Raw genomic sequence first — 22,300 nt, 5'->3', positions numbered from 1 at the left:
GCGGGAGGCGCGGTGGTGGCTGGGGCACCGTCGCACGGAAGTCCTCGTTCCTGGGTTGTGTTCCCGGCACGCGAGCGCTGCACAAATGCAGAGGCAGGAGTCCAGGCACATCAGCCCTTTACATCCTGCACACAGGGCAGGTCCAAGTCAAGATGCAGATTCCCACAACCCTGAAGAATAAAATCATAGTAATAAAAAAGTGTAAGCCCGAGAGGAACTAAGCAGGAACCATCTTTCGAGTGTGAATTCTTCCAGATGCCAGAGATGGCTTTTTGTTATGGAAGTTTTTTAGACATTTCATGCTCTTTTTTTTTTGCCCACATCTGACTCTCCTTCTTCAAAGGAATGTGGCTCAAGTTCTTCACTCGTACGAGCAAGGCTGAGGCGACCAAGTGCTGTGGAGACTGAGACCGAGGAGATGGGAAGGTGCCAAAGTGGCCAAGACAGAACTAAGCGTTAACTCGGGAAGGGAAAGATGAATGTCGCACGCCGGAAGCAGCAGGGAGAGTTGGGAAGAAGAGTGCTTCACGGCTGGACCCAGCCGAAGGCTGCGGATGTCCCAGGCCACCCTGTAAGCCATTGCCTATGGCAGAGGATCTTCTTCCCCAGACGACATGGGAAAGGAATGGTCCCTGTGGACAAGGTGGGCTGGCATGGCATTACCGAGCCTGCAAACCTCATTCCTATCCCATCAAGGGCCTGAAGGAGAGAACATTCAGAGGGCTTTGTAGCCTCATTTCCAGGAAATAACCAGTGCCCAGAGCCAAACGGAGCCTGAAATCCTGATGTGACTCACATCCACCCCAACGGTGACCAAGCCACGCATGTTATTTTCCTCTTTCCTCTGAAACCCCCAGCCACCGTGTGGCCCTGATGCCTGAACCCCTCTGAGGCTGTCAGGGAGTCTGGGTCCAGAGAAAGGTTTGGAAGCGATGGACCCACTTTGAACCCAGGTCCAGTGAAGTCGCTGTGTAACTCAGGGCAACCTGATCTTTGATTTCTGGTTTCTCTGCTGGAGAAGCGGGTGAAGGGAGGCAAAATCCATACCTCATGTTGAGTAACTGAAGATTAAGTGATGCCCTTTCAAAAGGGCCCACCTGCCTGGATGCAGTAATAAACAATGTCACATGTCAGCTGGCATTTTGTTCACACCTATATCCTAGCACTTAGTGGGGCTGGGGCAGGAGGATCGCCTGAGCTCAGGATTCAAGACCAGTCTGGGCGACATAGTGAGACCTCATCTCTACAAGAGTTAAAAAATTAGCTGGTTGTGGTGGTACACACCTGTTATCCCAGCTACTCAGGAGGCTGAGGCAGGAGGATCACTTGAGCCCAGGAGGTCGAGGCTGCAGTGAGCTATGACTGCACCTCTGTACTCCAGCTGGGGTGACAGAGCCTGATGTGTATCTCCATGAATCAGTAAGAACGTTCTCCTCCCCTTAGGGAAGCAGTGTCCCCTCATGTAGCTTCTCTGCACGTGACCTGGGGAGCCTCCCTCAGGTCCCAGGCTGGCAACTCCAGAATGGGTGTGCCCACGTGTGTTTTCTTTCCTTCGCTTTTTTATATCAGTCCCTGGGGAGGCTTTACCTCGTCGGTAGCTGGGGAAGGGTCAGGACCAACGGGGCTGTGAGATCGTGTCTCCCAAGCTGGCCTTCCTAGGGCACGGGGGACCTGCTTTCATGCTGTACCTGTGGCCATGGCCACGCCTCGTCGCTCTGAAGCCAGGCAGTAACGCACGTCCTCTGTCCACCTGCTGTCCCAAGTGCCCTCCTCGTACTTTCCTACCTCCCTGGTCTTGCTCATCTGTCTTTTGGGCCTCCCTTCATCCCCTTTTCTGGCAAAATCCACCTGTTGAAGTTGTGTGACGAGCACTGCCTGCCTCGTGCCCCACTGTACTTCACTGGGCTTAGCTGTCCCCAGCAGGCTGTCCTCCCCTGGGAGGTGGCCACAGCAGCGGGCTGAAGAACACACACTCTGGGGACAGAGTCGGGTGTGAATTCCAGTCTCACCACGAACACGCCATGTGATGCTGGGAAGGTCCTGCGTCCACTTTGTGCCTCTCCTGTGAAACGGGGTAACACTACCCGCCTTGTAGGACTGCTATGAAGGTGAACTGACACCAAACCTGTGCAGTGCTCAGAACTGAAGCTGGCAGGTGGTCCATATGTCACTAGCTTTTATTATTTGTAGCCTGGAGTGTAGGACACAGGGAAATACAAATTCTGAACGGAGCGCTACGGTGGCCCTGTGTGAATGCGGATTGCTTGGATCTTGTGGGGGAAGACGCCTGTATGTGTTGTTTGGGCAAGTACAATTGCAGGATGTGAATATTTACCTGATTCAGGAAAAATTCAAACACAAGAATAAGGAGAATGGACTTACAAACCCCATGCACCCAGTTCCCCAGCTTCCTGCTTACTTACCTCTGGCCCATCTTTTTGTCTCCACATCCTGCTCCTCACCCTCGCTCCTCCCCGACAGACACGCTGGATTTTGTCTGAGCAAATCGCAGATGTGAAGAAAGCAATTTATGCTCTGTGGTCTTAAAGGAAATTTCAAAAAGGAAAAAGATTATCCCACGGCACCTTCATTATGACCTAGGCTGGGGACAGGGATGAAGGAGGCGTTCTTTCAGAGGGGAAGGAGAGGCTAGGAGGTCAAGGGGCAGCCCAGGGCTGTAGTCTGTGAGTCTGGGCCCTTTCCAGGACACCTGGGAAAGCTCATGAACCTCACACCAGCTTCCCCCAGCCCCAGAGCCTAACTAGTTATTTTTGTTTTGAGACAGGGTTTCTCTGTACCTCTAGGCTGGAGTGCAGTGGTGTAATCACTGACGCTCACTGCACCTTCCATCTCCTGGGCTCAAGTCACCCTCTTGCCTCAACCTCCAGAGCAGCTGGGACTATAGGCACATGCCACCATGCCCTGCTAAATTTTTAATTTTTTGTAACGAGAGGTCTATGTTGTCCAGGCTGGTCTTGAACTCCTTGCCTCCAGTGATCTTCCCACCTTGGCCTCTCGGAGTGTTGGGATTAAAGGTTTCAGCCCCAGCCCCAAGTCCCTAACTAGTTCCTGATCATTTTTGAGCCAGCCTGAGATATTCTGCCTCAAAAATAAAGTACTAGTGATCTTTTTTCAATTTGGAAAAAAAATTAATGGAATTCTTAAAAGTTTCCACAGATTTTCGTCCGTGTTCACTTGCCTGCAACTGGGTGCTGATAGAATGCAGGGTGAATAAATAGTAAAAAATGAGATGAATGGGAAACCTTGGAAACAGCTGACCAGGGTAATCTGACAGCTTTCTGTGGACACATCTGCTGTGGCTGTGATTTTATATTGTGCAGAATAATACATGCTCTGCTAGTGAAACGGTTCCTGCTTCATATGATTAAAGTACAAGCAACCTCAGCCCTGCGGCCCTGTCCACAGCGCCGTCTCCCACGCACTCCTCCCCTGGCAGAGCTTCCTAACAGCTGCTCTGGCTGCAGAGAGGGAGGCCAGGGGGGCACCTGGGCACTGGGAGGGCTGACCAGGAAGAACGAGTTTGGACTCTCTTGCTACAATTCCCAAGAGCCAACACCCAGTGTGTGACAGAATTTACACGGGCGAGGGAAGGAATGCAGGAAGCTGACTTGATTCCTTTCTCGGGTAGACACAGAAGTGTGGCTAAGCAGAAAAGTAATTCTCATAAAAGAAATCCCCCAGAATAATTTCTTACTGAGCCTAAGGCCCAAGACAAATACCAAAGCTGGAAATGACAGCCGCGTCCAAGCGCAGGGCTTCTCGGCTCCTTTCACTCTTGGAACTCACACTTGCGGTTGACACAGCCTGCCCGCCTCAGAGTCAGTGCATCAGAGCACGCCCCACAGAAGCCTGAGTCCCAGTTCTGGGCAAAGCCCTCCCTCAATGGCCTGCCCTTACGGCTCTTCTATCTTGGCACGAGAGCAACACCATCCCTCAGTGCTGGGCACCTACTCCAAGCTCTGCAACGGTGAGATCTGACACGGATAACCTGGCCCAGGGCTGAGGGTGGAAAGAAGGAAAAAGGGAACTGGGAATTGACTTTGAGAGCTGCAAACCCGGAGATCAGGCGGGAAGGCAAAGGAGGCTCACTCTTCCGAGGTAACAGCAGGTTGGGGGATGCGGGCACCACGCCCATCAGGGCTGTGTGGGGACGCCCACACCCACGGTCAATCCTGGGACCCTGGCCCTCGGGCTGCCTGCCACTGGAGTTGGCCTCTTGGGGACTGCGGGCCTTGTCCATCTTTTCTAGCATGTGAGGACACATCTTGCTTAGGCGAGCAACTGGGTGAGACTCAAAGGAGGACACAGCACAGTTTTTAAATAACTTTATAATTTCCTGGTGGATTTAGTTTGTGAATAAAAAAGAAAAAATGAACAAAGTGTTTACAATAATTATCAAGGCAAAGTTGAATATAACACAATTTCTTTGTAATGTCATTATCCTGTCAGTAACACAACTCCAGCAGGAACACACACATACAGTTGAAGGCAGCGGGTGCGTTTGCATCAGACACCACCATGGAGGCTGCTACTGTTACCAAAAGGAACTCAAGCTACAAGGGGGCAGGTGCTCCTCCAGTAAAGTGCAACACTTCCTTCCGATGCCACAGGGAGCAAGTCACAGGCCCCACTGGACATCCTGCAGTGCCCGGAAGGTGCCCGGGCTAGTCCTGCCATGGGCCAGCAGGCCAGAGTGGGTGGTGCTGCCCTCAGGATGTGTAGCTGCAGTAGATGGATGCAATACTGGCATGGTGTGGAAAGAGGGGCTGGACCCAGAGGGCTTGCTTTGGCCGGGGTGGATTCTCTGGCTTCAGTAGGGTTCACTTCCTTTCTTGACAGTGGCTTCTCTGGGGCCAACAGAGACAGCCTGGGCCTAGGAGATCTGGGGTCTAAAAAAGCTCAAAGGGAAAGAATTGAGGCCCGAAGCCAGAAGGAACTGACATGGAATACGGTCTGTTCCACCTGGACTGCGAGCTCCAGGCTGGCCAGTGCTCACCCGTGCTGGGCGGTCACTGGATGAGATAGCACCATTGGGCAGGAGAGGTCCTGTGGCCTGCCGGGCAGGGCTGCAGGGTCAAGCCCAGGTCACCATGCAGTATTAGGCACACTGAGCTAGGACCCACGTGGGGTGAGGGTGGTTATGGGGTCACAAACTGTGAAACCTTTACCCAGAGGTCCTGAGCGTGTATAGGAAAATCCTGGCACAACTGCGCGGCTCTGAGCCCTAGATTCTCGTTCCTTTTGCTCGGCAGGTGTCTCTCACCCAGGCGGGCACTACCCTAAGTGTGCTCCACGCTTCCTAAGCTGCCAGCCCGGGGCCACCTATGCCAGCTTGGGAGGGGGGAGCGTGGCTGCCCTGTAGCTTGAATTCCTTTATTAACAAGATATTGGTTTGCATGTTTAAAACACAGCTCTTTTTCATTCTACAACTACGTTTTAATCTTTTAATAATCTCAACAGACACAATGTAACTGCCCCAATTCTCTGAATCACACAGACGATATCGACAAGCAGAGAAAGAGGAGGGGAGGTGGGATGGGACAAAAACCCGCTCCCCCGAATCAATCCCTAAAACCACTTCCCCCCCAGAGTCAGGAGAAGTGCCTACAACAGGGTCACAGCACTTGCCAAACACATTGGGAAAAATCAGGAGACAGGTGGTTACAGTTTTGACACTAAAAAGTCTGGAGACAGTTTTTGCTTAAAAAGAGTAGGTAAAGACAGCCATTTTGTTCAGAAGGATTTCCCTGTAATGTATGTCTTTTCTTGCCTAATTATTCCCTAATTCGCATGGGGGAAACTCCAGATTCTCTTTAAGACATCCTTTGAGTGGTTCACGTCCCCTCCTGAGAAGCCCAGGGCTGGCAGTGATGGATGGGCGGCCTTGCTCTGCGGAGGGCGTCTGCGGCACTGTGGTCTCTTCTCATCCTTCCTCCTCAGTTCCGAACCCAGGCAGGTGAAGATGAGGCTGGGTACAGATGTTCAGTTACTGGTATTTGCTGACACGGGGTCCGCTGGGCTTGAGAAATGCCACGTGGTGTCATACTCCACGCAGCGAGGTCTTCCTTGCTTGGCTCTTTCCTCAAAGACTCTGAGGGTAGCCACCAGGCCGACACTCAAGTAACACGGTCAACAGGAGGGCGGTACGGTCCTAGGAGGAACAGGACTCTGGCGGCAAATCCAAATGCCAGTGGACGGGCTGCTCAGAAACATTTATATTTTGGGTGATACATGACGGTTTCCTCACAACCCTGACCCTCACAGGGGAGGGATTAGTTCAGCAGGTGGCTAAGACCGTGTCTGTGATGACGTTGCCTTCCTCTTCTCTCACTCTGGGGGTGGGTGAGTCCACAAGTTCCTCATGGACAACCAGACTTCAATTGACAGAAAGTGGCAAGTCACATGCCCCTCTCAACACTGAAGGCGGCCTTGGGTCCAGTCTGCTTTACAAGTATATTTCTAAAACCCAAATATGAGGAAGTCCGAGAGCCACAGGTAGATCTTCTTTAGATTATAAAGTGCAAGGACAAAGGTTAAAAGGTTAGAGCTGAGATGAATTTGGCGATTCCCATCCATATATATATATATTTTTAAACGGGGTCTCTGTCACCCAGACTGGAGTGCAGTGATGCAATCTCGGCTCACCAAGCCTCTGCCTCCCAGGCTCAAGCGATTCTCCTGCCTCCTGAGTAGCTGGGATTACAGGCGTGCACCATCACGCCTGGCTAATTTTGTATTTTTAGTAGAGTCGGGGTTTTTGCCATCCCGGCCAGGCTGGTCTCGAACTCCTGATCTCAGGTGATCCACCTGCCTCAGCCTCCCAAAGTGCTGGGATTACAGGTATGAGCCACCGTGGCCGGCCCCATCCATATTTCTTAAATATGTTAAAGCCTGTTCAAAATCTTTTCCATTTCAAATGGTATCAAAGTCCTTGCAAATCTCAACTGAGATACCTCATCAATGATTCAATGAGTACCGGGGGTTAGAGGTATATGAAGACATGAGACACTCATACTGTACTTCTTCAGTTACAAAACCCCGCTGGGATCACACCTGCTTTTCTTCTTGCCCTCTTTATGGTGACACTGATGTGAGGTGCGGATCTTTAGGTGCTAAAGGGCAACTAGACTTGCCGATGGAGGGGCTTGGGGAAAATTAAGGGCAACCTGCATTGAGTTTTCAAGGCTATATAACTTCAGTAGCAGTTGCATGGCCATATGAAACCATGACTACTAGGAGAGGGCATGGAATGACAAGTCCTAGTGTGATGGGAGTGGGACATTTGGTTAAGTGTTGGTTCAATGATTTGGACTCAATGAGATACTCTGAGTGCTACAAACTGCATCCACTCTGCCCTACAGCACAAAGGCAGGCCATATTTATTACTGAACTCTTAGCCAGTCTCCACATCATCTGAGATGCCAGAACAGTCCCAAGGGTCAAGATTCCTTGCTGTTCATAGAGACCAGACAGATGATATCTGTCCCAGAAATTTTTCTTCTCAGAAGCACTGTCACAGAGGGCCTCCTTCCATCAGTTGTTCCGGAGGGGAAGTGATGGAGAACATTGAGATGAAGAGGAGCGTCACACACCCAGTGGCTGAGTGGCAGGTGCTGCACCTGATGAGAAAGGCCACGTGGGTGGATCTGGGGTACCTGCTTGATGCCTTCCTGGATAGACCAGTGAGAGAGCAGCTGGCCAGTGCCAGTGCCAGGCCACTTGTGTAGGCATGGCCTCGCCTGCTTTCTTGGTTCTACTGTGGCCCTGTGAAGGCTGTGATCATACCCCAGGTCTTTACATTATGGTGGATAAAGTGAGATTCTAATACTCCTGGCTTTCAGTACTGGGAGCTTGCTACATGGTTTATGGGCACTGCAATAAACAGAACTGAGGAACTGACCACAAAGGACCACCACTTACTATCTAACCCCTGCAGCCCTCTCTGGCCAGCCTGGCGATCAGGAAGCATCTCAGTAAGAGGTTTATGAGCAGAGTCCATTTAGACCTTCGATAAGAAACACTCCACAGTTTCCTCTCACGGGGAGAGGGACTGTTTTACAGCAGGGAATAAGGGGAGCTGGAGATCTGACCGTATCAGTTAATGGGACAGTCAGGGGCTGGTGGTGGGAAGTTCCTGGACTGATGGGGCTGTGCTGACTCTACAGACTTTAAATTCTCGGAGTGAGTGGGGAAGGAGAGGAGAAAACGCAAAACAAAAACAGTGAGTCCAGCACATTATCAGGAGATGTGAGTGTCTGCTGGGCTCTGGTGGTAGAGATGGTCAAAGAACTAGATTTGGGTTAAGTGGTTTACTTCTTCATGCCCAATTATTTACGAGTCTGTTGTCTACGCTTGGGAAAATGTCCTTAACAATGCCAATACCTTCAACTGGATTTGCAGTCTTGGGGTCAGCTCTCTGATTTGCAACATGAGGCTGGCTGAATTCCACAAGGTACATGCAGATGTCAGCAAATGGCCACCCACAAGTAGATACTCAGAGCCCTCTAAGGGCAACAACAAACAGCAAAAGTCCAGAATCATCAAATGGAATCCCATAGGCGAGTGGGTGACTGAGCCCCCCAAACTCACGAATTCCATTAGGGAACTTTTGTAGAAAACATACCTTAAGATCGGGGAGGGGAAGGACACGCTATTTACTGCTTCGACTTCAGCTGGTATGTCTCAAGAATCCACTGCACCTCTCCCTTACTGAGAAGTGGCCTTTTCAAGGATGGATGACTTGCACACAGTAGGCATTTCATAAACATTCTCTGAATGAAATAATCAAGGAAGGAATGTGTATAGGACAAGAAACCTTCATTTATTCCAGAAGAAGGTTCCAGGCAATGCATGAGGCTGAGGTTCTGAGAGGATGAGTCTAGGGCAAAGCTAGCAGGGTGAGTGAGGGATCAAAACCTCAGCAGCCACTGGGCTGCAGGAGCTCGGGACACGGGTGCTGGGAAGGCAGGCAGCCTCCTGGAGGTGTTCAGGGGAAAGCAGCCCAACCCCGAGGCACGGGCATCTGCTACTGGGGCAAAGCTGCAGGTGGGGACAACAGGGCCTCGTATGTCAACTTTGTATGTTCTCTTTTTAATTTTTTGTAGAGACAGGGTCTCGCTATGTTGCCCTGGATGGTGCTCTTTCAACCTCATATGTTCTCCTTCAGTTAGAGACATTTGATCTAATTGTATGATACGGTCAACAGTCTCAAACAGGAGAGACTGGTGGAGAACACCTCACACCATCTTCTTGTAAACTGGCCGAGGACCAGAGTAATGAAGGCTGGGACAGACAGTCAGGGCTGGGTGAAGACTCACACCCTGGGGGACGAGTGCTCCCAAGCCATCGTGAGGCCTGCTCACAGCTCCCCGGTATAAAGCATCTCATGTGGAAAGTAAGCAGAAGAGACAGTGAAAAGAAGAGTCGATTTTCTCTTCCCTTCCCCCTTTTCTTTTTCTCATCTTTTTGAGATTGTTTTTTACCCTTTTAGGAGAAAGCACCTATTGTGACATTAGAACACTCAGCTCTCTGGTCCACTGGAGGCATCCTCTCAGCCCGCTGAACTCCAAGTACATTCCTGGTTTCATTCTCATGTCAGAGGACAGGAGATGAGAGGCTCCTCTGCTCCATGGCCCTCTGTCAGGGCCGAGCCACCAGCTTCCACAGTCACTGTTGACGACCAGGTCACAGTTCTTCAGAGAGATTCGACCTTTTATCTACCCTGGACATCAAGAAGGTTAGTGTAGAGACCACATCCAAAGCAGGAAGGCAGAGAAAGACGGCAGATGTAGAAACGGTGCTGGAATCACGCTTCTTCAAGTGAGCAAGATGGGAGGAAGTTTGTAGTGTTGGGTGCCAAGAAGGTTCCGGGCGCCTGTGCCTTGTAGTTCTCCTTTCTTGGCTCCTGGGTTGACTACCTCAGGCTTCCCCACAAAGCAGGGTCAAGAGGACTCTTCCAGGGCGTTGACCACTTGCTCTAGGATGTCGGGACAGTGGTCTGCTATCTGCTGAAGAATGGCGTTGGCAAACTCCTGCAGTTCTGCATTGTCCCGTTCACCTTTCTCTAACTCATCCTGAAGCTGAAAGGGAAAGGAGAGACGGATTTCAGATACAACAATCTCATGTGCACTGAGCTAAGAATTATTTTTCATCAATACATGACAAAAAAGGCACTTTCTATGTGAAGTCTCTCTGCCTCAAAATTAACCATCAGAAAAGTGTAAAAGTAAGTATCAAATGTGTCTTCATGAAAGTGAGGCCCAAAAAGTCACTGGTTCTAGGCCCAAAGCTGATGATTATTTTTGCAGAGCTATGGCTTCAGCCCTGGCCTCTCACTCTAAACAGAATGTTCTCTCCACGAAGCCACAGGCTCATGAACCTGCGTGAGAGTGGGAGAGAGGGGCATGGTGATCTCAGATAGGATCTCAACCTTGTGGAGTGACCTTTGCCCTAAGGGAACTTATAATTTAAAGGACTTCTCCATTTGGCGTGTGTCACTTTCATTCGGTACATTAGCCTGCCCAACCTGAGGCCTGCTGATTTAGCTGAAGAGATTACTCTGAGAAACACAAGATAATCCCTTTGCTTAGAAGTAAGTGTATTTCTAACTTCCTGTTGTTTTTAACAACCTCTTTCCCATTCCTTCAAGCGTTTTAACCAACATTTATTGAGCGCTACTCTGTGCTCGGTGCTGAAAGCTGAAGGGATTTGGTCCTTGTCCTAAAGACCCATTTAGGTTAATGGAGACAAGCACGTAAACAGATAAACGACCACCCAGCAGAGTGAGGCCACAGCTGAGGCCTGAGCATGTGCTGTGGCAGCCCGAAGAGTGACTGCCTCACCCGGGAGGAATCTGAGGCAACGCTCCGAAAGAGGCATGGGGTCTGGATCTTGAGAGCTGACTAGAGTCTGTCTGGGAGATCAAAGACAGAGGAGGCTTAGAGCAAAAGAACAAAGGCTGATGCGTGGAGCTAGGACAGGCCTGGCCCAGATCTTGCGAAAAGGGAAGCCTCAGGATGGCAGGAATGTAAGGCACAGGGAGTGGGTGGAGAATGACAGGAAACGGAGCTGAAAACACAGGCGAGGGCCGGACTGAGCATGTGGAGTGAGGGAGTTCCAGTGTGATCTGCTTAAAAACCAGACCAAAACCAAAACCACACAAAAGGAAGTCCACGAACTTTTAAATGGTACAGTGACATAAGCATCTTCACCTTCTTAGACTGAGCAGAAGGAAGAGCCCACCAAGGGCAGCTCCTGCGCCCAGCCCAGGTCGGGGTTAGGCGGGGCTGATGCAAGGGAGGGTCAGGGACGGGGAAAGGAACACAGAGGTCTGAGCATCTTCAAAGGCAGGACTAAAAGGAGGAGGGGTTAACTGAGGGGGAACTGGAGAATCATTTCTGACAGTTCTAGCTGGGGATATTGGACAAACAAGACTGAAAATGTAGGAGGCAGAGCAGGTTTTAGGAAAGAAAGGAGGAAAATTAAAAGTGGCGTGTAAAGTGTAGTTAAGAACACAGGCTCTGGAGTTAGGCTGCCTGGGTTTCAAGGCCAGTTCTGCCAATGAGTTACCTGATCTTGACTTCTCTGAGTCTTAGTTTCCTCATCTGTAAAATGAGGCAATAATAACCATGTCAGGGCCGGGCGCGGTGGCTCAAGCCTGTAATCCCAGCACTTTGGGAGGCCGAGACGGGCGGATCACGAGTTCAGGAGATCGAGACCATCCTGGCTAACACGGTGAAACCCCGTCTCTACTAAAATACAAAAAAAATTAGCCGGGCGAGGTGGCGGGCGCCTGTACTCCCAGCTACTCGGGAGGCTGAGGCAGGAGAATGGCGTGAACCCGGGAGGCGGGGCTTGCAGTGAGCTGAGATCCGGCCATTGCACTCCAGCCTAGGCAACAGAGCGAGACTCCGTCTCAAAAAAAAAAAAAAAAAAAAAAAAAAGCATGTTAGTCCAATGTCTTCAAGTTTAATTTTTTGGAGAGATGGGAGTCTATGTTGCCTACGCTTGTCTTGAATGCCTGGGCTCAAGTAATCCTCCTGCCTCTGCCTCAGCCTCCCAAAGTGCTGAGATTACAGAAGTGAGCTCCGGTGCCCTACCTTATATGGCTGTTTTAAGGATTTAATGAGATAGTCATATAAAGTGCAGTGTAATGCCTAACAAATAGAAAATGCCTGACAAATATTAGGTGTTCTGTTATTAAATGGATAAGATCACCCAGCAAGAGCATATAGATTAAAAAGCAAAAAGGGAGCTAGATACAGCGGTGCATGCCTGTAATCCCAGCTACTTTGGAGGCTGAAGGTGTGGGAATCGTTTGAGCCCAGGAGTTTGAGTCCAGCCTGGGCAACATAGTGAGACCCCATCTATCTTTCTTTTCTTTCTCTTTTCTTTTTTTTTTTTTTCTTTTTTGAGACAGAGTCTCGCTCTGTCGCCTAGGCTGGAGTGCAGTGGCGCAATCTCAGCTCACTGCAACCTCCACCTCCTGAGTTCACGCCATTCTCCTGCCTCAGCCTCCTGAGTAGCTGGGACTACAGGCACCTGCCACCATGCCCGGCTAATTTTTTGTATTTTTAGTAGAGATGGGGTTTCACTGTGTTAGCCAGGATGGTCTCCATCTCTTGACCTCGTGATCCGCCCGCCTCGGCCTCCCAGTGCTGGGATTATAGGCGTGAGCCTCTTTCTCTCTTTCCTTTCCTTTCTTTTCTTTCTTTTTCTTTCCTTCTTTCCTTCCTTCCTCCCTTCCTCCCTCCTTCCCTCTCTCCCTTCTTCTCTCTCTCTCTATTAATTTGAGACAGGGTCTCCCTCGGTTGTCCAGGCTGGAGTGCAATGGTTTGATCAGGCTTGCTGTGGCCTCGACCTCCTGAGCTCCTGTGATCCTCCTGCTGCAGCCTCTTAAGTAGCTGGCATTACAGATATGTACCACCATGCCTGGCTAATTTTTGTATTTCTTTTTTTTTTTTTAGAGGTGGGGTCTAACTATGTTGCCCAGGCTGGTCTTGAACCCCTGGCCTCAAGTGACCCTCCTGCCTTGGCCTCCCAAAATGTTGAGATTACAGGTGTGAGCCACCACACCCAGCTGAGATTCCATCTTAAAACAAGCAAAAAAAAAAAAAAAAAAAAAAAAAAAAAATCTAGATGTTTGGCACCATAAGACAGGGCAAGAAAAAAAGAAAAGAAAAGAAAAAAAGAATCCAGATGCTCTGAGTCAAGGATTAGCACAGTGTTTCTTAAATATATCAGAGTTAAGAATAGACCTAGCAATCTTCTTTCTGCTGAACGGTGACTAACAGACCAGGACACTGAGGGGCCAGATTTAGACGACACTGCCTCGATGTATCTCAAGCTCTGGCTGTGCCACAGGAGTAGGAAGAACAGGGAGAGCTGGGAGGCTGGGTACCTTGTAAATACAGCTGCATAGAAAACACGCCAGAAATGCTGCGAAGTGAAAAGGCTGCAAACTTTAAAGTCTCAGCAGAACTGACATCAGCCAAGCTACAGAAGAGGTTGTGGGGTGGTGTTGCTTCAGTAGCTCGATTCCAGCTTGATCCTTCCCAGGAATATTCCAGACAATTCTAGTTTATATTCTGAGCCAGGTATCTCTTCTTCACTCTCTACAAGTCACTTATTTATTTCCATGAAATAGTCTTTATTCCAGCCGGGTGTGGTGGCTCACGCCTGTAATCTCAGCACTTTGGGAGGCAGAGGCGGGCGGATTACTTGAGGTCAGGAGTTCGAGACCAGCCTGGCCAACATGGTGAAACCCCGTCTCTACTAAAAATACAAAAATTAGCTGGGCATGGTGGCGGGCACCTGTAGTCCCAGCTACTCGGGAGGCTGAGGCAGGAGAATCGCTTGAACCCAGGAAGCGGAGGTTGCAGCGAGCTGAGATCGTGCCACTGTATTCCAGTCTGGGCGACAGAGCGAGACTCTATCTCAAAAATAAAATAAAATAAAATAAAATAAAAAATGCTTCACAAATACTGTAAAAACTTTGGAAAATAAAGAAAAAAAACAAGAAAAAAATCACCCAGAATATTACCATCATCTAGAGATAACCACTGCTATATATTTTAAAAATGCCTTATTTGAGGCTTTATTTTTGTCTGTATTTGTGTGTATGATACATTTCCAAACAAATCCTAAAGGTTCTTTTTGGAATTTGATAATGGATTCTAACATTTATCCTGAAGTATAAATATAGAGAAGAGTCAAGACAATATTTTAAAGAAAGAAGAGTGCTTTTAAGACTTGCTTTACCAAATAAAACATGCTATAAAAGTGTAATAATTAGAAGAGTATTGGGTTGATACCATCAAATGAGTGGGATTTAGGATATGACCAGGAGCATATGAAGTCAATGAACTGCACTGGGTCAACTGGGTCCACTTACGGTTGTATTCTGGCTCGCACCATACAGCAACACAAATTCCAAACTGGCTAAAGATGCATATTTAAAACCTATGCTGTGAAAATACTGAAAGTAAACTTAAGAGCATATTTTTTATAATCTTGGGATGGGAGACAGAAAAGTATTTTTAGCTTTATTTTGGGGAGGAGGGTAAGTGCTTTTAAATTCAGAAGTCATAAAGGAATAAAAGGGCAAGTTGGACTATTTAGAAATTTAAAATGTCTATGGAGACAGAAGAGCTATAAATTTAATTAAAGTACAAATGATGGCTTGAAAAACATAATAAATACAAAACAAAAAGACAAAGGATTGATATCAGTGTATTACGAAGTGCTACCATAAGCCTAAAAACCTATAACCTAATAGAAACACAGGCAGAGGATATGAACAAAAAACTCACAGAAGAAATACAAATGGCTAACAAGCACAAAAATAATACCCAACTGCATTAATAATTAAATGGCCAGACGCAGTGGCTCACGCCTGTAATCCCAGCACTTTAGGAGGCCAAGGTGGGCAGATCACGAGGTCAGGAGTTCAAGACCAGCCTGGCCAATATGGTGAAACTCTGTCTCTACTAAAAATACAAAAATTAGCTGGGCGTGGTGGCGGGTGCCTATAATCCCAGCTACTTGGGTGGCAGAGGCAGAAGTACTGCTTGAATCCAGGAGGTGGAGGTTGCAGTGGGCCAGGATCATGCCGCTGCACTCCAGCCTGGGTGACAAAAAAAAAAAAAAAAAAAAAAAAAAAGAAATATTGACCAGGTGTGGGGACTCACACCTGTAATCCCAGCACTTTGGGAGGCTGAGGCAGGCAGATCACTTGAGCCCAGGAGATCAAGACCAGCCTGGGCAAGATAGAGAGATCCCATCTCTACCAAAAATTAAAATGAAAAAATTGGTCAGGTGTGGTTGTGCGTGCCTGTAGTTCTTGCCACTCTGGAGGCTGAGGTGGGAGGAACTCTTGAGCTCAGGAGGTTGAGGCTGCAATGAGCTATATGATGGTATCGCTGCACTCTAGCCTGGGCAACACAGCGAGACCCTGTCTCAAAAAAAGAACAAGACCCAGCGCGGTGACTCATGCCTGTAATCCCAGCACTTTGGGAGGCTGAGGCGGGCGGATCACGAGGTCAGGAGTTCAAGACCAGCCTGATCAGCATGGGGAAACCCCATCTCTACTAAAAAAATACAAAAAATTAGCTGGGCATGGTGGTGGGCGCCTGTAGTCCCAGCTACTCGGGAGGCTGAGGCAGGAGAATTGCTTGAACCCAGGAGGCGGAGCTTGCAGTGAGCCAAGATTGCACCACTGCACTCCAGCCTGGGCAATAGAGCGAGACTCTGTCTCAAAAAAAAAAAAAAAAAAAAAAAAAGGAAAAGGAAAACTCAAAACAAACAAGAAATATAAACTACACAAGATAGGTTTATGTTTTTCCCCGATCACACTGGCAGACATTTCGAGGTCACTGACAATCAGAGTTGATTAGGGCATGGGAAGTGGGAACACTGAAGCAATGACCTGTGGGACAACTGTAGGCAGGGGAGAAATTTGGTCTCATCAGCCAAATTTAATTATATATTTCCTTTGACCAAATAATTCTAGTTTTAGAGTACATTCAATAGAAACACCAGTAAGAAATTTAAGAATCTATGTACCAGTATGTTTACTAAGGCAATTTGTGGGAACAAAGAATTTTTTTTTTCTTCTTTTTTTTTTTTTTTTTGAGACAGAGTCTTGCTCTGTCATCCAGGCTGGAGTGCAGTGGCGCAGTCTCGGCTCACAGCAAGCTCCACATCCCAGGTTCACACCATCCTCCTGCCTCTGCCTCCCAAGTAGCTGGGACTACAGGTGCCCACCACCACCATGCCCGGCTAATTTTTTATATTTTTAGTAGAGACGGGGTTTCACTGTGTTAGCCAGGATGGTCTTCATCTCCTGACCTTGTGATCCGCCTGCCTCAGCCTCCAAAAGTGCTGAGATTACAGGCGTGAGCCACCACGCCCAGTTGGGACAAAGAGTTTTTAAAGACCTCAGTGAGGCCGGGCGTGGTAGCTCACGCCTGTAATCCCAGAACTTTGGGAGGCCGAGGCAGGCGGATCACTTGAGGTCAGGAGTTTGAGGCCAGCCTGGCCAACATAGTGAAACCCCATCTCTACTAAAAATGCAAAAAAAATCAGTCACGTGTGGTGGCAGCACCTGTAGTCCCAGCTACTCAGGAGGCTGAGGCACAAAAAAGCTTGAACCCCGGAGGGAGAGGCTGCAGAGGCGAGACCACGCCACTGCACCCCAGCCTGGGTGACAGAGCAGAGACTCTGTGTCAAAAAAAAAAAAAAAAAAAAAGGCCTCAGTGGATGGAAGGAGTTTCAATTTTACTTTACATACTTCAGTGTTGTTTATAGCACAAGCAATATCAACTTTGCAATAATATACGAAAATATGTAACATAAATAATAAACACCCTTTAAAACTGTATATACTTTTAAAGGCATAATTCTGATACTCTACAACCTTAAGGAGGGAAAAATTGAAGTGTATAAAATATCTACTCAAAAAGTATTAACCGACTGGCCAATAAAAAGGAACGAAGTTCTGACATGTCACATTATGTAAAGCTACACTATGTAAAGTATGTAAAAACATGACGCTAAATGAAAGAAGCCGGTCTCAAAAGACCACATATTGTATGATTCTATTCTTTGTTTAGTTTTGAGACAGGGTCTCATTCTGTTGCTCAGGCTGGAGTGCAGTGGCAGAATCTCAGCTCACTGCAACCTCCACCTCCCAGACTCAAGGGATCCTCCTGCGTTAGACTCCCAAGTAGCTGGGACTATATGTGCATGCCACTACACCTGGCTAAATTTTGTATTTTTTTGTAGAGATGGGGTTTTGCCACGTTGCCCAGGCTGGACTCGAACTCCTGGGCTCAAGCGATCTGTCCACCTTGGTCTCCCAAAGTGCTGGGATTACAGGCGTGAGACACCATGCCCAGCCTGATTCCATTCTTAATAAAATTCCAGAGTAGCCGAATTCAGAGTTGGGAAGTAAGAGTAGCAGCTGCGTGAGGCTGGGGTAGGATGGGGTGATTGGCAGTGACTGCTAATGGGTGGGGGTTTCCTTTAGGGGTGACAAAAATGTTCGAAAATTGACTATGGTGATGGCTGCACAACTCTGAGAACACACTATAGCTACTGAATTATGTACTTGCAATGGGTGAGTTGTATGTATGTAAATTATATCTCAATAAAACTATAAAAAAATTGGCTGGGCACAGTGGCTCACGCCTGTAATCCCAGCACTATGGGAGGCCGAGGTGGGCAGATTACTTGAGATCAGGAGTTCGAGACCAGCCTGCCCAACACGGTGAAACCCCATCTACCAAAAATATAAAAAATTAGCCGGAGTGGTGGCAGGTGCCTGTAATCCCACCTACTCAGGAGGCTGAGGCAGGAGAATCACTTGAACCTGGGAGGCGGAGCTTGCAGTGAGCCGAGATCGCGCCACTGCACTCCAGCCTGGGTGACAAGAGCGAGACTCCGTCTCAAAAAAAAAAAACAAAAACAACAAAAAACTCTTTTAAAAAATTGACTGAGTGCTCTATGCGAAACACTGTGTAGTAACTGCCACAAAGAGGTAGAGATAAAATGCTACTGCTTTCAGTCTGGACAGAAAGGAAGGCAGGGATGGATGGGGGGTGGGTATTTTCTTGGCAGCAGGGGACAGAAAAGGGTCATTTCAAATGGAAACACAGCAGGAGGTGAGGCACAGAGGAGGAAAGGCACTGGGCTGCTCACTGCAGTTCTGGAGTCACTGGCTCTTGACGGAAGCAATTCCAGCTCTTCAAGAGAGACAAAAGGCCTCTGGGCTGGCCAGACACGGGCATCACTCCTGAGCAGACCCCCATTCCATGACACAGTTTCGGCGAGGCCACACCTAAGGGCACTGTGTTCCGTTTCAGACACCTCATTACCAGAAAAATGGAGACAAACTGGAGTGAGTTCAAAGAAAAATGGCAGCATGACTAAGAAGCTGAAAGAATCATTTCATGAGGCAGGATTAGAAAAACTAAACATGTAGACCTGAACTACGTAAAAACGAAGGGCAGGGAAATGTGATTATTACCTACAAATGCCAGGAGGGTGTAAACAAGAAGGGGGACGAGTGATTTAGCACTGGAGGAGGAAGTATAACAAGAAGCGGTGGAATAAGATTAAGGTGAAAAAAAAAAAATAGAGGCAGACTATAAAGCTACGCTTTTCCCAGGGTCTAATGTATGCTATGCCTGGGAAAAGGTGTTTAAAAATAGAGGGAATCACAGAATCGAAAAGTTTAGAGAAGGAAGTGTTCCTTCACTAGCTGGAGTTGCTTTCCATCTGGGAGGCCTTTCGCTGTTCTCCAGGGACTAGGCATGGTTCACGTTTGATCTGAAAGCAGTATTACATGTGGGCACAGCTGAGCAGGGAGAGATTTCACTGGTACTTGATCCATTCTGTTTTTTCTTGGCTTGAAAGAATCTCAACGATCAACTTCTCTTGTGTAACTGTGATTACTTTTAAAATGTGATTTTTATTTTGTTGACTTTGATTGTAAAGTTTTAGTCATTCTGAAGTCAAAGGGGTACAGGCATGTGTTGTTAAAGCTTTTAGATTGCTTAGGAAAGATAGGCAATGTGAAGAAATCAAACTAAAAACTTAGATGAATGTGTTATACGGCACAGGTGTGAAAACAAAACCAGAAATGGACTAGCACCTCATTATACTCAAATACGGCAGCGCCCCCTTGTCTGTGGTTTCCCTTTCCACGGTTTCAATTACCCTCAGTCAACTGTGATCTGGAAGTATTAAATGGAAAATTCCAGAAATAAACAATTCATAAGTTTTACAGTGCATGCTGTTCTGAGTATTGTTATAACTGTCCTAGTTTATTATTAATCTCTGACTGTACCTAATTTATAAACTAAACTTTATCTCGGGTATGTATGTACAGGAGAAAACGGTATCTACAGGCTTCAGTACCATCTACAGTTTCAGCTTCCACTGGGGGCTCTGCAACATATCCCCACAGTAAAGGGGGCATCTGCATTGCTTTGCCATGTGCATCACATGAAAAGAGGCAGGTTTTGCATGGCCTTGGGATGTAATGGATTCTGTGGATAAGTTGGGAAAGACGTATTTTAGTGTCTGAAACTTCCCCTAACAGATATTGCTCGAGATATTCTTGTTCTCTTCGACTCCCTGCCCGCTACCCATGTCCCCTCCCACACCTCCCACACCTGCTTGTCTTCCTCACCTCCTCCTTCAAGGCAGGCCCCTTAAGGCTTAAAACCAGAAAAGAATTTCCCAAAGAGTACAAATTAAATTGAGATTTAATGAAAGTGCTCATTACATTCTAGTTACAATGAATTGATTCCTTCTTTCCCCTTCCTTTTATTGACTTGTTAAGGCTACAAATCCAAACGTAGTAGATCTAAGGAGTAATCCAATGAGATTTTCCATTTCCCATTCTCCATTTTCTAATACTGGCAAGTAATCCCACCACTGCAAGTATTACGGTGAAACACATTGTCTTCTCGTTGACTTTATTGAAAACACCACAATCATGGGCAGCACGTAAGCTCACCCTATCAGTCCCCTAGATACGCAGATGCCATGTTCTGTGCATGTGCTGAAAGCTTTGTATCTAAACACAAACAATAACAAAACATCCAAACACACTTCCAGAGTAAACCAATTATCGCTCAACTGCAAAACAAGTTTGTTCCCATGAATTCTGCCAGCCCTTTCTACAACTTAAGCATGAAGTCTCCTATCTCAGCACCTTAGTCTCCTCCATCATAACATTTCTACTACGAAATGTTCCTCAAGCCTCCCGGGCACTGCAAGATTTTGTGAAAAAGCCCCTTTCCACCAAACCTGACTTTAAGATACACTGGAGGAAAGGACCGTTGGAATGACACATGTACAAATACGCACCTCCGGTAGAGAAAATGTGAAACACGCTCTGTTAACATAGCATGTGCTGTATTCCAGGGGCTCGGGGGTGTGAAGACAGGCGTGAGTGCAGCTGGGCTTGCTGCTGCTCTCAGTGCAGAGGGCATGGCTCACGACGGCTCTGTGCTGTCGACTATGTGAGCACCCAGGGAGTCCGAGGTAACGTGTGCTGGACCCGTCCTGCCTCAGAATGACCCCACCTGGCTTCTCCAGGGTGGCAGCGTTCCCTGCTCACACTTGAGCTAACTCTCCATGTCTCTGTCCCTTCAATGAACTCTGTGTTTCCAACCCCTCCCCTCCCCTGGTCTTTCACTACGGCTTCTGAGGGCACTGAATCCTGCCCGTCCTGAAAAGACTTTCGGAATCTCCATCTCTCAAGCTTAGTAGAAACTTTTCTCTTCCTGTAACCAAATTTCTCAAAACAATAGTCTACATGTGTTACCTGCATTTCTGAGTTCTCTCCTTAGTAACTAAAAATTTAGTTTCTGCTATTTCACTGAAATTGCTCTCTTGAAAGATGACAAGATCCTCTCTAATGAAACTATAAAATATCTGGAGAAATTAAAAATGTCTTAAATGGAGGAATAAACACGATTAAGGATTGGAAGCCTCAATTCTGCAAAGGTGTGAATTCTGCCTCAACTAATCTCTACAGTCGATGCAAGCCAAATCAACACTGGCAGGTGTGTATGTGAATAGACGGGCTGATTCCAAAGAGTAAGTGGAAATGCACAGAGCCAAGAACAGCTAAGACGGCCACCAAGAATGAAGCTACACGAACGTTCCTCTCTGGAAGAAGACTGTCACTGCAAGGCGGCAGCAATGAACATGCATAACACTGGCACAGGAGCAGACACACAGACCAATGGGACAAGGCAGCAGCAGCAATGAACATGCATAACACTGGCACAGGAGCAGACACACAGACCAACGGGACAAAGCGGCAGCAATGAACATGCATAACACTGGCACAGGAGCAGACACACAGACCAATGGGACAAGGCAGCAGCAATGAACATGCATAACACTGGCACAGGAGCAGACACACAGACCAATGGGACAAGGCAGCAGCAATGAACATGCATAACACTGGCACAGGAGCAGACACACAGACCAATGGGACAAGGCGGCAGCAATGAACATGCATAACACTGGCACAGGAGCAGACACACAGACCAATGGGACAAGGCGGCAGCAATGAACATGCATAACACTGGCACAGGAGCAGACACACAGACCAATGGGACAAGGCAGCAGCAATGAACATGCATAACACTGGCACAGGAGCAGACACACAGACCAACGGGACAAAAAGAGAACATGGAAAAACCCTTCACATATACGGCCACTTGGCTGTGCAATGGGGAAAGGATGGTCTTTCTGATAAACGGTGGCACTATATGCAAAACAAATTTGGATATCTACCTCACACCATTCACAAAAATCAATTCATGATGAATACATATATAAATGTGAAGGGTGAAACAATAAAGCATTCACAAGAAAATGTAAGAGACCATCTTTAGGGAATGTAAAGATTTCTTAAACAGAACACAAAAAGCAATAATCACAAAAAGAAAAAATTGATAAACTGGATCTACATTAAAATTAAGGATTTCTGTCTCTTTTTTTTTTTTTTGAGATGGAGTCTCGCTCTGTCGCCCAGGCTGGAGTGCAGTGGTGCGATCTCGGCTCACTGCAAGCTCCGCCTCCCGGGTTTACACCATTCTCCTGCCTCAGCCTCCCCAGTAGCTGGGACTACAGGCGTCGCCACCACGCCCAGCTAATTTTTTGTATTTTTAGTAGAGACGGGGTTTCACCACGTTAGCCAGGACGGTCTTGATCTCCCGACTTCATGATCCAGCCACCTCAGCCTCCCAAAGTG

The 22,300-nt window shown here is 47.7% G+C and overlaps 1 protein-coding gene across 10 annotated transcripts in view; it reads right to left on the bottom strand.

Moving 5' to 3' along the window:
- Nucleotides 1–6: 6 nt before the first annotated feature.
- The window catches only part of ERC1 (ELKS/RAB6-interacting/CAST family member 1), a 534,923-nt gene continuing 512,629 nt past the window's right edge, over nucleotides 7–22,300 (bottom strand). For 9 of the 10 annotated variants that reach the window (XM_050747035.1, XM_050747032.1, XM_050747041.1 and 6 more), the window contains one exon: nucleotides 4,334–10,100. In XM_050747035.1, coding sequence (XP_050602992.1) covers nucleotides 9,963–10,100 — 138 coding nt within the window. In that variant the 3' untranslated portion in view covers nucleotides 4,334–9,962. Of the gene's footprint in view, nucleotides 171–2,423; nucleotides 2,543–4,333; nucleotides 10,101–22,300 lie in introns of those variants that run through there. The other variant, XM_050747039.1, reaches the window with a different exon arrangement.

This window comes from Macaca thibetana, chromosome 11, assembly GCF_024542745.1.
Source record: "Macaca thibetana thibetana isolate TM-01 chromosome 11, ASM2454274v1, whole genome shotgun sequence".
NCBI classification, from domain to species: Eukaryota; Metazoa; Chordata; class Mammalia; order Primates; family Cercopithecidae; genus Macaca; species Macaca thibetana.
The sequence above is the reverse complement of the archived record's forward strand: the minus strand, read 5'-3'. Positions and strand labels throughout refer to the sequence as shown.